The following is a 15403-nucleotide window of genomic DNA, read 5'->3' on the forward strand; positions in this document are numbered from 1 at the left end:
TTTTTTCTCTCACAAGGTTTTTACTTCTGCGGTAGGGGACTGGAGTGGTTTCGATGTCCATACACCCATCAGTAAAACATAGTTATATAAGCAGCGGCTTGTGTCTTCCCCCCACACCTGCAGCTGAAGTCAACCACCGGTAGGACTGCATGTGTGTTTCTGTCTGTTTGGAATGCATCTATCTTTTTTTTTTCTCCTAAGCGTGTGTCTCATGTCTGATTTAGTAGAAACAATGGGAAACAATGATTCACGACCGGCTAATGCAAACATCATGCAACAACTCTTAGGTGAGTGCTTTCCCACTAATTCAACCGATTCTTATTCTTTTTCTCTCAGAAAACGTGAAATTATTCTCTACGTGTTTCTCTCCTTATAACGGTGTTTCCTGTGTTTTAACAGCCTGGAAAGTAAAACATGGGAAGAACAGAACCAAGCGAAAAACAGGTGAATGTCACTGGACCAGAGTGGAGGGGATGATGGAAAAATAGTGTTCTTTGTTAAAACTAGTGTTGGACATAAAAAACATGTGCACATGTTTGATTTTCGATGACACAACTTTATCAACGTGTGTAGTAAAAAGTTGGGCAGCCACTGACTGGTTTCGTATTTTGTTCCTGGGTGGTGTGGTATGGGGGGCAGGGAACAATGCATATTATTGTGTCTTATTGCAAAACGAGGAGACCCCATTGGGGGTCTTTTTATTCATTTATTTATTTCCATCAGCCCTGGGAGGTCGGGGGGCGCCGGACAATTGCACTTATTTACTTTGAATATTCACATGGATGTGTGTGTTACACTGAGAATGTTTGTTTCACTGAGGTACAGGAATAATAATAGTAAAAAAATAGCTGCAGGCAGCAAAGCACGGGCCAAGTTTTCAGAGTTCCCATGAAACGCAGCATTACTTCCTGCCAACATGAGTTATATTTTTTCCACGTTCCCATGGAATGCAGTCTCGACCAATACACACCATGGAGTCTAGACCTCAGAGCACTGCGCACCTTGCCCCATGTGTAAGCCCCCCCAGAACCGCAACCTGCCACAAATTGAATGATGATGTCATGAAGCACCCCGCTATAAGGTTAATGTTATAACTGGATCCTTCAAACTTTGCATCACCCTGATGAAATGAGGCTCTAAACATCGATATGTGTTGGTAATCAACAGATATACTGTGCACTTTATTTAAAGGCACTTCATCTGCATTCACTTTTGTCAGAGAAGTTGTAGCAACTTTTTTAAGGCATTTTTTTTGTTGTTATTTCAGGGGTTTTTTTCAGTCCTTTTTTCAGATTTTTTTTCAAAATTTTGTTCAGAGGTTTCAGAGAGCATTTTTGTCTTTTTTTTTTTTAACAGGAGAGTAATTATGATCTTAAAATAATAAAACACTCTGACACAGGGTTCACATCCCCCATACCTCAAACCAACAAACAAAAATTAAAAATGTACTGGTTCCCTGGAACACCCATCCACCGGCTTCTCCAGGGACGAAGACAAACTGCCCCCTCCTCCCTGCTGGAGCGTGGGGCCTCGGGCTGCTGTGTTGTCTGGTGAAGGCGTGGCCGGACTTGACTGTTGTGGGGGTTGCTTGGAGGGGTGGCCTGGCTGCTGGGCTGCTGGATGTTCCTGGCGGTGGCTGCTGGGCGAAGGAGCTAGCTGCAGGCGGTTACCCGTGGTGGTTGCTGCGGTTGCCTCTACCCCGGCCCTCCCCCGGACCCCCTGGGAGCCAGAAAGTAGCAGTAGTAGAGTTAGAGATTTTTAATAATAATTAATATATTACATATTAGATCGTATATGAATATATACAGTAATTGTAAAAACTGCATTTTTTTTTCTGTGTTATTTGATTCTTTGGAATAATTACTTGTGTTGTGTAATATTCCGCTTACTAACTTCCATCTTCACTTGTTCTCAGCAGCATACATATTATGGTCAACTGCACCGATAAGATGTTAGCTCTGTACAAGGACATTTGCAAGAAAACCAAAGAAAGGGTCTAATTATTCACATTGATATATTTATTATATTTTATGTATTTATTTATTTAATGCAATACATTTACAAATACAGAATGTCTTTCTAATATACGTATGTATAAATGTCCTAATAAATGTAATAAATGTCCTCTTCTTTAAATACAGAGTGATTTGGCGGGATGTTTTGATGGACAATGTCCATCAAAACATCTCTATTGATGGACATATAAGTCTAAATTTGTCTCTCCCTGTATTTTACTAGGAATAATGGGAGATGCCGTTGAAAACAGTGGAATAAACCTCAAAGGTGGAACCATTGGTTCAAACAACAACTTTCATGTTGGTGAGTTCTTTGTCCACATCAAGGCTTGGGAGATTCAAACACACACCTGTCCTGGATCGCTCGAGAATTTAAATTGGTCTCATAGGGATCATAGCTCCCTCCGAAGCCAACTAACTCAGTTCACAGCACAGGACAATAACCTCAAAACAATTGGTAGCGCAGTGTATTTCTGACAGACAACTCTTAGATTTACTTCAGAATTATCTTTATTTATTTTGCATTGTTGCATCGTGGGCTCTACTGTTCATCACTCCCGGCGAGGAGTACAGAAAACATACTTATTGAGCGTATCTCCCCACTGGATAGAAGAATAGAGCCCAGCAAGCAGCAAGCAGGCAGGAAAACAGGAAGCCAAGCAGCTAGGGCAGGAGGGACTGGCTGCTTAAAAAGTTTGCCCCATAAGGGCGTGAAAGCATGTGGCGGCGTCAAGTTGTCTGACAGAACTAGCTCCACAAACCCTACGCTTCATTTGTGTGTCCAAGTGGTATTTCTGTGTATTTGGGATGCATGTTTTTAAAGTAAAATTTGCCTGTACCTGCATTTTAACAGATACAAAAGGAGACAACATCACAAGCCATTTTATTGTCAATTACTTTGGTTCGAGAAGACGCAATCAGGACAGCGGTGAGTTCTTAGTCTACGTCAAGGCTTTAGAGATTCAAAATTGAGTATTCAGCTATTACTGATTCAACCCTCTGATGTGAACATCATGCGTGTTCATGAGTTTTCATTCTGTTTGAATTTTAATAGGGCGAGAAAAACAACTCAAACCCAAAAACAACTCAACCAACATCGGATGTGGGGGGAGGCTTTTTGGTAAATTAAAAAAGTAGATGTATTTTACGAACATGCTCACTTATATCAGTGTCCATATATTAGCTGTTAATGACTCATGAAAACCTTATGAATGAGTGTCCTGCCGTCTTTCTCTGTCTCTTTCTGTTTTATAGGCCAACGGAAATGTGATCATGGAAGCTAGCAAGGACTTTCTGGAAATAATGTGCAATTCAAGATGAGAAGTCACCATGGGCGATCATTGATCTGTCAACATCACGCTAACTTAATCAGCCTGGCCAACCTAGGGAAACGACCGTACGAGGTTTCAAATTTCCGACAACTCATATAAGAGTTTCAACGGTTATAAGTAAAAAAAAAAGGTGTCCATCCTACCTTGGTCGGCACTAACTTCAAGCATCAACTGTATATAGAGCTGTTTCTCAGACAAAAACATTGGGGGGGACATTTAATAGGATAGTGAAAAGATAAACATTCCAGATTTGTGCAGTTTACTGCAGAACAAGCCATCACTTGTGTAAAAGAAATGCCACAAGTAAAGTAAAAACATACAGTAGATGTCTTCTCCAGTCGAAAAGCTGAATTGACAGGTGCCAAGGAGTTTTGCAGCTACTAGACGAGAGTAACTTTGTACACAATGTTAATACACAATCTAGTGTTGATATGTTGACATGCTTTCTGTTATTATTGATACAGGTATAAATTTGTTATATCACATAGTCAATAATCAATGTTTGTGTGGATCTATCACAAACAAGCACATGCGGGGGGGGGGGGGGGGCAGCATAAGGTGAAGGGGACCAATCAAAGTACCTTTTTGTTTGCCGATTGGCTGAAGGTGTTTTCTGTCAAGGCATAGCTTCAAATCAAATTCTCACTGCGAAGGGCCAGTCTCTCTTGTGATAGGCACTGTAAAGACCTCGCAAGAAACACTGGTGGAACCAGGCTAGAACGATACCTTACCCCTGAGGTTCATGAAAAATGCATTAAACATCTAATTTACTTTGAATTAGTTCTAAACAAAAATAGAATCATTTTCTCTGTATTTTCTCCTATAACATTCTAGATGGTTCTGCAGTGCATTAAATGTCCTCGTTGTCAACCGACGATGACAACATCATGCTGGCTGAGTCTGGTATAGTCTTATTACCACACTTTTTCTGAAGAAGGTACGTTTCCATGTAGTTCCTGAAGAAAGGAGTTTTAAGAAGGAAATGTAAACGGCTATGACTTCTACATGACCACCTGAATTTTAGCCAGAGAAACCGGGAATTTTAATGTGGATTTATCACCTCAATGTTTCAATTACAATACAATAGAGACATTGGGTAATTGTTACAAACTCTTATCTGGTATATTTTGTAAGATAATCAACATTGTATTGAATAGGCTATAACATCCGATAACACCGGTATGGTCCTTTTAATATAAATATAAACACTCCATAGCCAAAAGTATGTGGACACCCCTTCTAATTAATGAGTTTGACTATTTCAGTCACACCCATTGTAGATAGATATATACACTCTGCCCTTAATTCCAGTGAAGGGAAATCTCAACGTAAACATAATGACATTCCAGAGAATTGTGGACTTCCAACTTTGCTTTGGTTCCACGAAAAGGTTTTGTTTTCCCACCATTAGAATTTTTTTTATGATTGTTTTTTTATACAAATTGATTATGTTATATATGCTGAAAAAGGAAAAAAAACAAGATTTGTCATACGTACGAAAATGGAAAGAACAAAAATAAGTGAATATTTCTTTGCATAAAACGCCATTCAATTCAATGTTTGATCAATTAAAACACAATCAAATTCAATTCTATATTCAAAGCCAGCAACTGATGGCTTTGAATATAGAACTGAAAGTGAATTGAAATTCTGAAAACATTGTCAATTCATCAAACATAAAAAAACAACAAGACAACTCAGACACTTTGTGATTTTAAATGACATAAAGATTTATTCAGTCACTGATATCAATTAACTTGACTGCAATTCCATTCACCCCCACTCATATTAATGAAACAAAATAGTCATTGTTTGAGTTTTATCACAGAGTTTGGTTTGACTTCAGTATGTGTCAATCCAAACACGCTGACTGATAAAACCAAACTGTCATCAATTGACTGAGAACATACGCCTGGTTGTGCATCAGCGGGCTGGGGATTGTAGAACTGCATAGCATAAGAGAAAAATGTGGCAATAAAACTAATTAGGAATCTTTCTTAGATGGACTTCTAGGCGGTAGGGTTTTGGGTTCATGGTGACTCCAAAGACGGGAGTGTAGTCTGGCTGTCCTGCGTCCTTTGGCCAGACAAACCGAAACTTCCTCAGCAGAGTCACAAAGACTAAGAAAAGCTCCATACGAGCTAGACTCTCCCCCAGACATGTACGGGGACCTGCGGCATCAAAATACATTATGTATTATATTAAGTATGAATGTGAATTATATTGTCATTTATATCAATTATATTGATCCGAGAATGTTGTTTTTTTATCAGCCCACCTACCGATGGAGAAAGGTATGAAGGCCTCTGGCTTCACAAACTCTCCCTGGTCATTGAGGAAGTTTTCAGGGTTGAATTCATGAGGAAATTTCCACTGTCCATCTTCAGACAACACTGATATCATGTTGGGAATCACAATGGTTCCCTTGGAAAGAATAGGACACTTTTTTTTTAATGAAAAAGAAAAGCACAGCTTCATGCAACTTCTTACTTATGGTACATTGCCCAAGATGCTCCAAAACCAATTGCCACCCGTCCCTACTTAGTGAATCCACCAATGGGTTTACTCCAAAAACAATGGCAATTTTAATAGCAGTAATTTCATCTGGCTAAAGTGATAACATTTCAGAGAAGGGTGTAAATAAATAAATATGAAGCTTTTGGCAGATTTTATTGTACGCCAGGCCTCTTACCTTAGGTATGGAGTATCCCATGAGCTCTGTGTCTTTAGTGGTGCAGTGGAAGACACTAAGAGGGACAGTGTTTGCTATCCTCTGCATCTCATGGATCACAGCCTGCATGAAGATCGATAACCATCATTGAAAAGTTGTTCAGATTCAGCGTATGTATTTTCAAACATAAGTAAAGTGCAGGTAGTCCGACAGGAAAATTGCAACTATTGCTCTTGCAAAACTAACATTTCCAGTGTTTCTAGAATTAAGGTATCAGATTTATAAACCTGCGTGTAAGGCATTTGGTGTCTGTCTTCAAAACTGGCCTTATCCTTTCCCTGTAGCACCATATCTATTTCCTGCTGACAACGCTCTAAGGGAGAGAAAGATTCAGATGGAGAGGAAAAAATAGACAGCAAAAAATGGAGCAGGCAGATATTTTATATTCAAACAGTTGTATACCATTAGTTAAACATCGAGGAAAAAAAATAATGTCTGACATTCTATGCCTTAAAAATGAGAAGAAAATACCTTTGCCAAACTAAGGCTTGAGACTGACACAAAGCCATAGATACCTTGTATCTGTGGGTGGGTAATCAGGTGAAGGAAACTGGTAAGCAGAGTGTTGGCGGTCGTATCCGTGCCTGCAAAGTGAAGGTCCTGAGCAAATGAAGCTAGCTGTTCTTCAGAAAACGATGACGAGCCATGTCCTCCCTTTGGAAGCAAACAGAGACAGGAGAGAAAAAGATAAAGATTCTATTCTATTCTATTTCTAAAGATAAAGAAATAGACGGATACCTTATCCAGCGCGTCCAGGTAGCAGTCTAACAAATCTCGTGGTTTACCAGGAACCCAGGTCTCCTTGTGCTCAGCCACCAGCTCTACGGCTTTTGTATTAACATCCTAGGAAAAAGATTTTACTTTACTTAAAACAAACAAGGGAACAAAAAGGACATTCTCACACACTTAAATGATAATGATCCCCATGATTTTTAAATCTGCAGTGGACAATGGACCTTTTGTGATCAAGCAAATTATTCATTGATGATCCCCTATTAATTCTTCATTATTGGAGGGCTGATTCCATCTACAAATATATCTTAATGCAAAGCTTGTAAATTTTTTACTTTTTTTCCCCCAAACCTGAATTTTTTCCAAGGCCCCGGCCTGTTGGACATACCTTAAAATTTTTAAAGGCTTTCCTGAAGGGTAATGGCAGGTATCGCACCAGGGGAATAGTATCATACAGCTGTAGGAAATGAGAAACACTGTTGATAACATTTCCGATACACATATCAGGGATAGCATTACCTACTAATACTTTAGAGTTCCCTAAACTTTATGCCAGGCTCATCTCCATCTTCTGCACGGAATGAAAATCATCATCCCCAGTATTGGGTCATGGCTAAATCAGTGGGCTGGATAGGATTTTATTTTTGTCGTCGTATCTCTGTGTTAACCTATGATACCATTTCCGCTTGAATCTATATACTATAATAGTACATGCTGTATGTCTGCGCTCTCTTCATTCGCCCAAAATGAGTCTAAGTCTCACCATAGCCCAGGGTCCGTTGATGATCTTTGAGTTCTCTTTGAAAGTGCGTACGAATAACTTGATGAACTTATCACTGTAGTCATACTTTGCACCAAAGACAACCTGGCAGATGATGTTAGAGGCAGCATTATGGAATAACACCTGAGGGTCCATGGTATTACCTGCAAAACAAATGAGTTGTTTATATATAACATGTAATACGTCCACAGAATACAAATTAGTGTATTGGAACATAATAATTCATAAACATGATCACATATATGACTGCATCTGTGAGACTGAAGAACGGCTGCTACTGTGCTCTTACACTGGTTTATATGCATTCCGTCCGGCTATCCCTGTAAACCAATCACAACAATGGTGTACCCGTCACCCTGCAAGTTGACATTTCACTTCCCGCTATATAAATATGCTGTGACCCTCCAGCTATTACTTATGTGTTAAAGGGCTCAAGGAGCTATAAAGCCAAGGCTTGCTTATGACTGGGATATGCTGTCAACAGAGCAGTACAATGGATGTGAGACACGTGTCGTTTTGAAAGAGACTACACATTCCCGTCGTCATTGCAGATAAAACATTTGGAAACGTTATGTCTGGAAAACAGTGTGTGAAATACATAAACAACCAGTGCTCTCGACTGGTCAGCACTGCAACCCTCACTCTCAACCTGTACTTCTGATAGACTGCTGACAGTACTTAGGAACTATAGGAGAGGGAACTGTTGTTTCCTTGGCCGCTTTTTCCCCGTGTGGCCTTTGAGTTTGACGTCCTTCTACTATAATTGGAGTGGTGCTGCAACTTTTCTGCAGACTTTGATTGTTTCTATGGTTGGACAGGGGTACAGATGGTCCTCGCCTGGCCCCTTGCACATTCTCCACCAGCAATTGGCTTTGCTGATGTTGAGGCCAAAGCGTTGATTGGACCGTCATCTTGGTGGGGAACATTAGCGAGAGAACGTACCTTTGTTCAGGATTTCCTGAGCTGGATGAAAAAATTTAACATATACTCTGGTAGGAAAGTCGCGGCCAGCCATACAGTATTTGACTTGATGACAAATCAGTTAAGCCTTGTCATACTCCTCGGTGAGACATTGAGTATTTGCAATCACTGGTATTGACCTTGTGGAATTCAAGAAGCCAACATCTGTCTCTTCTGATGTCATACTCCAACAACGAATACTGGGCCCAGGCTGATACAATACATCCCATGGAACAGGAAAATTAGAAACCGCTCCAATACACTTTTCCTCAATTTTTCAATCAATAGGAACTAAAGTAGAAAACCAAGTCTTTTTTTTTTTTTTACAATGAGAAAACACAGATTAATTAATGTAGCGTCTGACTGACCATCACTACACCATTCCGCCTCTCGCTTTGCAAGTTAAAGTTAAGTCATTGACTTCCTCCTGGCGCTTATTTGAACTACAGTAAATTACTGCCATTAGTGACTAACGCATAAATCCTCCCTCGCCCTCTTTGGTTCTGTAATACAAAAGGATCTCAGGACCTGTCATTTTTGATCATACCAACACTTTCTTCAAGTATCTTCACGGTGTGTTGTAGCTCTTGTAGAATCCTCTCCTCCATCGACTGCTTTCCAAGACCAAAGTTTCTCAGCGTCATCAGACCAAAACGGCGGTGCTCCTTCCACAAAGGACCGTAATCTGATAGGACCGCTCCTGGAGAGTGAGCTATGTGCAACAAGGTAGATTTGGATTAAACAACGAGATTGGAAGGAAGATACATCCACGTGCGTGTGCTATTTTTTGATCCTATTGTCCTATACGGTTTGTGACTTGTAATGTTGGCTATTATTATCTATCACGTTTTTAAAATTTCTTTATTTCAATATCTTCAATATCTTTAAGCAGGACTGCTAGTTGGAGAAATCCACTAGTAACTAACAATAAAATAACTGAGATTATTCATGTTATTTACAAATAACATTGATTAACATTCTAATGCAAAAGCATTATAAACAATTCCTTTATTGACACTAGAATTATCAAGATTACCAATTGTATAAAAACCCTTTAACAACTCCTGTGATTGCCTGTAATGTATTACCGTCTTGTGGTTTTTATACCTGCGCCACTTTGTTGGGGAAAAGTGACTTTTTTACAGTACTTTGGGTCTGGTTTGGTTTAATAAACACCAAATAAATAATACATCTATAGACATCTATTGCAAAATTTGCCCTTTACCTTTCCGTTGTATCGCATCATTGAGCATGAGGTTTTGTGGCCTTCCAGAGAAATCAGCACTCTTATTGATCAGGGCTTCCTTCATTGCCTGCAGCCCATTGATAATCACCACTCGTTTGGCACCAAGGAACAGACTGTAGATGTTGCCATAGCGTTTGGCCAGCTGTGGGCAGAGTACGATTGTCAGTTATGAATGTAGCTTTGGGATTTCCATCACATTTGCATCTAAAATGTCTTGGAAATAATATAACCAAATTACACTTCATAAAATCCTTAAGTGGTCCAGTAATGACTAGTTGATTTTTAGAAAAAAGTTAATAACACATAACAAATCTATTTAACCTTACTATTACCACAATATGATTCCGAAAATATCGGATCGGGACCTCCGGACGGGTACCAGCGTGATAAATTTGGGAAAGTTAAGACTAATTTGTTGAAAATTACTAAGGGTGTAACACAAGGATCAGCATGGGACCAGCTTTATTCACTATCAACATCAATGATATTCTCTTTTCACTGAATAATTCAATAAATAATTTCATTCATATATTTATAAAGTTCATTTGAAACAGCCTGAGGTGACCTTTAAATTAAACTTCTACGCTTCTTGTGTGTCATAATTTTGCATGAAACAATAAGCTGTGTTTTGCTTTAGTCTTTTAAAAATTTAAAAGTATAAATTGTACTGTTTAATTTTCAATAGCCTGGTTTTATTTTTGGAACATAATTATGACAATCCCATGGCCATTTAATTAAGTTAAATGTTTAAAACCTACTTTTTCTAGTAAGCCAAAATAACAATAATAATAATAAGTCATTTTGACATTTCTGCAAGTAGCAGTTTGGAACCTTACCCTCTGCAGATCTGGAATAGGATATGAAGCATTGAACTCCAGCAGGTTTCCAAAAATGGGCAAGGCTGTGGGGCCTGGTGGGAAGTTTTTACCTCTTTGATTCCTTAGGAATAAAAAGAAGAGGAAGGTAGCCAAGCAGAAAAGAACAAGCGATCCAATCATGACTGAAAAGTGATCGTGATCCCTCCTCGAGCTTAGCAGTCGGACTCACTCGACACAAAATCACTCAGGCTTTGTAAACACCATTTACTAGGCTAACATGGACATGTGACCTGAACCAATTGGACTTTCTTCTCTGTAAATTAAATCAGTTAATCATTTCTGTGCCTTGTTCTGTTCGTGCAGACTTGGCTATGCATTAACGTTACATTACATGAACCCCAACAGTTTTTAACTTACAGCTTACTTTATTTTTACTTACTTTACTTTTTGTATGATATGTGATCACAGACATCAAATACATTATATTACACAAAATCAAATGTATGTATTCCTTAATGCATTTTAAATGTATTTAATCAGAGGTGAACAATGTAATAGAAAAATAAAGTGCAGACTTCAATCAAATTGAAGGCATTAATTCTTGATGAATGGATTTAATATGCACAAAACACATTCTCTCCATTCATTATTTTCTTCTTGCAGTCTTAATAAATTGTTAGTATTAGTAGTACGACTGTTTTTATTATATTATTATGACCATTATTACTATTATCCTTAGTGTTATTATTAGTATTCCTAATGAGTATTAACAGTATTACCATTGTTCTTTAAATACGAGTATAACGTATTGCAACGTAGCACTTGCTACTAGTACTATCATTATATTTTAATATATACTATTTATATACTATGAATCAAGAGGTTTTTCAACTGATATTAGAATCAGAAACACAAAATAATCTTAGGGTGGTGTCGACTTTTAAAGTTAAAAGTCAAGTTCACTCTGCCAATCAGTCCCTTTTTTTAAATGGACCACCAGCTCAATACAAGTGTTCCACTAGGATGAGAGGGCCATTTCAGGAGCACAGGAAGCATATCTTCCCTGAAGGAGGCGCCTTACAAAATGACAAGCCTCGGACTGACCTTTTTTTGTTATGTTAATTTTTACATATGGAGGACAGACAGTGGGCTATGACATGGACGTTGAGCTCTTTTATCAGACCAAGCACTCACCGAGCCTCCTCCACCACAGTGCTCCATCAGGGGTATCTTAAAATGACACAATCACCAGGTACAGGAGCCATGACCCAGAAAGACTAAATCCTATCCCCTGTTGTGGCCTGTGCCATGACTAACTGGCAGCCAGTTAGTTGGGTACATAATGGATAAATCATTCATTACATATCCTTGACCGTGTATACTTAACTAGGGGTGCAACAGATCACAGAACTCATGGTTCGGATCAAATCGCAGTTTTGAGTCACGGATCGGCTCATTATTTGGATCAGCAAATCAAAAAAAGAAAAAAAAGAAAAGAAAGGGAGACAAATATAACTTAGCTTTCCATTTGTTCTGTAAAAAAATTAAATCAAGGACATTGATCTGCTTCAGGGATACAGTACACAGTTTATTTTCAAACAGCGTTACAATAGCGATCACATTAATGTCGGACAATATTACCCACAAAATTACGGGAAGAATCGCGAACCTGATTGGGATTTCAATAGTCTAAATCGAACGCTCATTTCGATAGATTTTTGATTTCGAATCGGAATCGTGACACCCCTATGAACCAATCACTGTGCTTCAAAGTAAAACACAGTATCTGTCTTGTCTCTTCTTTTCACTGCAACTCAGAATCCAAATTTAGGGAATCAGCTATGTTCCGTTACACCACTATACTCAACTGTCTAATTAAGTCATATTAATGTGAAGTAATATCTAATTGATTCTAGCCTTCTTTATCTTGCTCATCTTTTTATATATTGTGCTGCACGCACACACATCGGACATTCTCTTGGAGTGATTGGATTGAACCACACTAAAAATACTGCAGGTCAAAATGTTCACTAATACAAGAGATTTACACGGAGATCATTCAATTCAGTGCCATAATATAAGGAAGGCGTTCACGCAGAAGCCCAATTCAGATGTTAAACAAATGTTCTTTGACCTTGTAAATCCACAGCAAATTTCAAAACCAAAGTTAATCACTCAAAATCCCATGGAACTTTTTGGGAAGAAGAGCAATCGAAAAACTAACGCTGTGTAGCAGCACGGGCTTAAAAAAAAGCTGATAATAGGGCACCATGGGGGAAAGGGGCAAGTGCTCGGGCACCCTCCGCCACCCACTGAGTAATCATAAATTGGTTTTTAATTTTGTTCTTTAGTTCTTATTTAATTTACATTTTTAATTGCGGGTAAAGAAAATAATTGTAAGTGTCACATTTTTTTTAACAATACATTTAAGTTGTTTAATTTACATACTTACAATCTGAAAGCAGTCACAAGGGCCAGATCTTTGGTTCCCTTTGCAATTGAGCTCTAGCAGTTATGTTGCCTAAATATCCACCAGTTGAACTTTGAACAGCCAGCAGAGGGCTTTTGGAGATTGCAAAAGCAGAACTGGTGTCAGTCTGTGATGCCAGAAACAGAAACAGCACCCCCTTCATCATTCATTCCTTTTTATTCATGTTTAGAAAAAGATCTCCAAGATTGTGGTGGACAAACATCGGACCTAGATTCTACTTCTCAACTTGTAAAATGTTCGAAATGTCTTCAAATCTTCGCTTACGTGGGTGGAACAGTCCGCGGCAGAGACAGAAGTCACAAATGTCGAAAAATCCAAAGAGAAGTAAAGAAATATATATAAGGATTGCTATCTGAAGCCAGCTTTACTGGGAAGCCCTCAGCTGGATTCCCATGCTGTAGGGTTTGGGGGTCAGGATGATGCCAAAGACGGGGTCATAGTCCGGTTCTCCTGCGTCCTCCGGCCAGACGAACTTGAACCTCCTCAGAAGAGTCACGATGATCAGGAAGAGCTCCATGCGAGCCAAGCCCTCTCCCAGACACACACGGGGACCTGGTGTATGAAGGCAAAAAATAAAATAAAAATTAAAAAAAAGAAAGAAATTAAATCACCCATCACCACCAATTTCGGCCAAGGTATCCTTCAAACCCAAACCATAAAAGTACCTAGGGTATACAAGTTGCCCGATAAACTCAACTCCAACGTCCATTCAATTACAATGTCCAATGTATTGAAGATCGCTTTTAATGGTTTTTTTTGCAATATTCATCATTGGGAAGTAGAGTATAAACATCAACTTTCTCTTCATTGTTAAATCTCCTTCTGTTTTCTACCATTTTCCTTGGTCTGCCTTACTTTTCAGCAAAAGAGCATAGAGAAATGAACATTCCAGTCTTTTTCCCAGTAGAGCGATGTGTTTCCACTGCTTGCACAGCTTTAGAGTCGATCAGAGAGTTGAGGATTCATACAAAGCGCTGTGCTTTGCAGGTCAATCTCAATCCCTGTCGGAGGCAGATGAAATTGGGTTTCTCCACACTGTTTCCAGTTTCCCACTCAATCCCAGAGACCCCCGGCGTAGAGTAGAGTACTCTGGGGCGGCCCTTGGAAGGCCTTCCAATTGCCGTTATAGTGGGCACATCCTACAAGGCTGAACCGCAAGGCAATCCCAGCACAGGCTAGAAGGATTAAATGCCCCAATTAGACTGGGAAAGATCTAGGGGTCCCCTTAAACAGAGCTGGCGTCAATTACTGAGGAAAGTCAGGCATCGTCTAATCTTTTGGCCACCCTACTGCCACTGGGGCCCTGAACTGGGTCAAGGGGTGTTCAAAATGGACGGAAGGGTAAAACTAAGAATCTACATCTGAAAACCTTGTAAAACTGTTACTGTCACCGGCTTGATCACAATCAAAATCTGAGGAAACCATGATAGCACAGCATGGGTTTTCCAACCGTATAGACCCCTGTATAGAGAGATTTACAGTATAGTAGAGCTACCTGCAGAGAAAGGCATGAAAGCGTCTGGCTTCTCAAACTCTCCCTGGTCAGTGAGGAAGTTTTCAGGGTGGAATCCATGAGGAGATTTCCACTGTCCCTCCTCCTCCAGCACCGAGTCCAGGCGTGTCATGATCACGGCTCCCTGGAAAGTGGCAATGAAAACAGAGTGAGAGTAAATCAGGAACACAAATTGTAATAAGTGCATTGACGACTAGGTTCTGATACCTGCTATTGAAAAGCTGGGACTGCTATGTATTGTCATTATGATCCCTTCTTATAATAATTTTCAACATTTCCTCAAGGTCTTTCCTCAAGTTTCTATTCCTTTCTTGTCTTTTATTTTTCTTTGCTTCTTTGTGGCCTTCCTTTATTTTTCCTATCAATGGACCAATGAACAAACTACTGCACCAAATAAAAGGCGAAAAGCCGTCCAAAAGATTTGTAAAATGTACTCATAAGCAAATATTTGACTTTCTCCTTTCAAAAACCCATGTGACACATTTTTCATGTTCTGTATATTGAACACCACCACCCCCACCACACAAATCGCCATTGTGTTTTAGCTGACATACAACTTGATAAACATTTTTATTTTGGGGATTTTTTATTCTTCTTTCCATCTGTCTTTCCCTCAGGTATTTTTGGTTCTGTACTTCAAAAGGTCAATCAGAGTGCTTTTTGTCCTCCCCTTCGGGAAAGAAAAAGCAGTAATCCAGTAACGTACCTTGGGTATGGAGTATCCCATGAGCTCTGTGTCCTTGGTGGTGCTGTGGTAGACACCCAGGGGAACAGTGTTCGCTATC

At 39.3% G+C, this 15403-nt stretch overlaps 3 protein-coding genes across 3 annotated transcripts in view; 1 reads left to right on the forward strand and 2 right to left on the reverse strand.

Annotated features, from left to right (window-relative positions):
• LOC307231833 (uncharacterized protein) lies at positions 1 to 3804 on the forward strand. Its single transcript, XM_080002682.1, has 7 exons — positions 1 to 139; positions 225 to 287; positions 400 to 444; positions 2239 to 2319; positions 2869 to 2943; positions 3070 to 3135; positions 3270 to 3804. The coding sequence occupies exons 2-7, from the start codon at positions 233 to 235 to the stop codon at positions 3296 to 3298; spliced, it is 351 nt and encodes a 116-aa protein (XP_079858808.1). The 5' UTR covers positions 1 to 139; positions 225 to 232; the 3' UTR covers positions 3299 to 3804.
• Positions 3805 to 5106: 1302 nt separating this feature from the next.
• Positions 5107 to 10794, reverse strand: LOC307231898 (cytochrome P450 2J6-like; the record flags this gene model as incomplete). The annotated part of the gene is made up of 12 exons (XM_080002775.1): positions 5107 to 5517; positions 5629 to 5770; positions 6039 to 6140; positions 6305 to 6390; positions 6593 to 6731; positions 6816 to 6920; positions 7198 to 7266; positions 7573 to 7733; positions 8533 to 8553; positions 9098 to 9250; positions 9776 to 9938; positions 10633 to 10794. 12 exons carry the CDS (start codon positions 10792 to 10794, stop codon positions 5327 to 5329), a joined length of 1494 nt encoding a protein of 497 aa, XP_079858901.1. The 3' UTR covers positions 5107 to 5326.
• Positions 10795 to 13263: 2469 nt separating this feature from the next.
• Positions 13264 to 15403, reverse strand: part of LOC307231729 (cytochrome P450 2D15-like) — a 9313-nt gene continuing 7173 nt past the window's right edge. The window contains exons 9-11 of the mRNA XM_080002518.1: positions 15325 to 15403; positions 14601 to 14742; positions 13264 to 13657 (exon numbers count right to left, since the gene is read on the reverse strand). The exon at positions 15325 to 15403 is cut by the window's right edge and continues 23 nt beyond it. Of these exons, the coding sequence (XP_079858644.1) occupies positions 13470 to 13657; positions 14601 to 14742; positions 15325 to 15403 (409 nt within the window). The 3' untranslated portion in view covers positions 13264 to 13469. The remainder of the gene's footprint in view (positions 13658 to 14600; positions 14743 to 15324) is intronic.

Source organism: Zeus faber, assembly GCF_960531495.2.
Source record: "Zeus faber genome assembly, chromosome: 6".
NCBI lineage: Eukaryota > Metazoa > Chordata > Actinopteri > Zeiformes > Zeidae > Zeus > Zeus faber.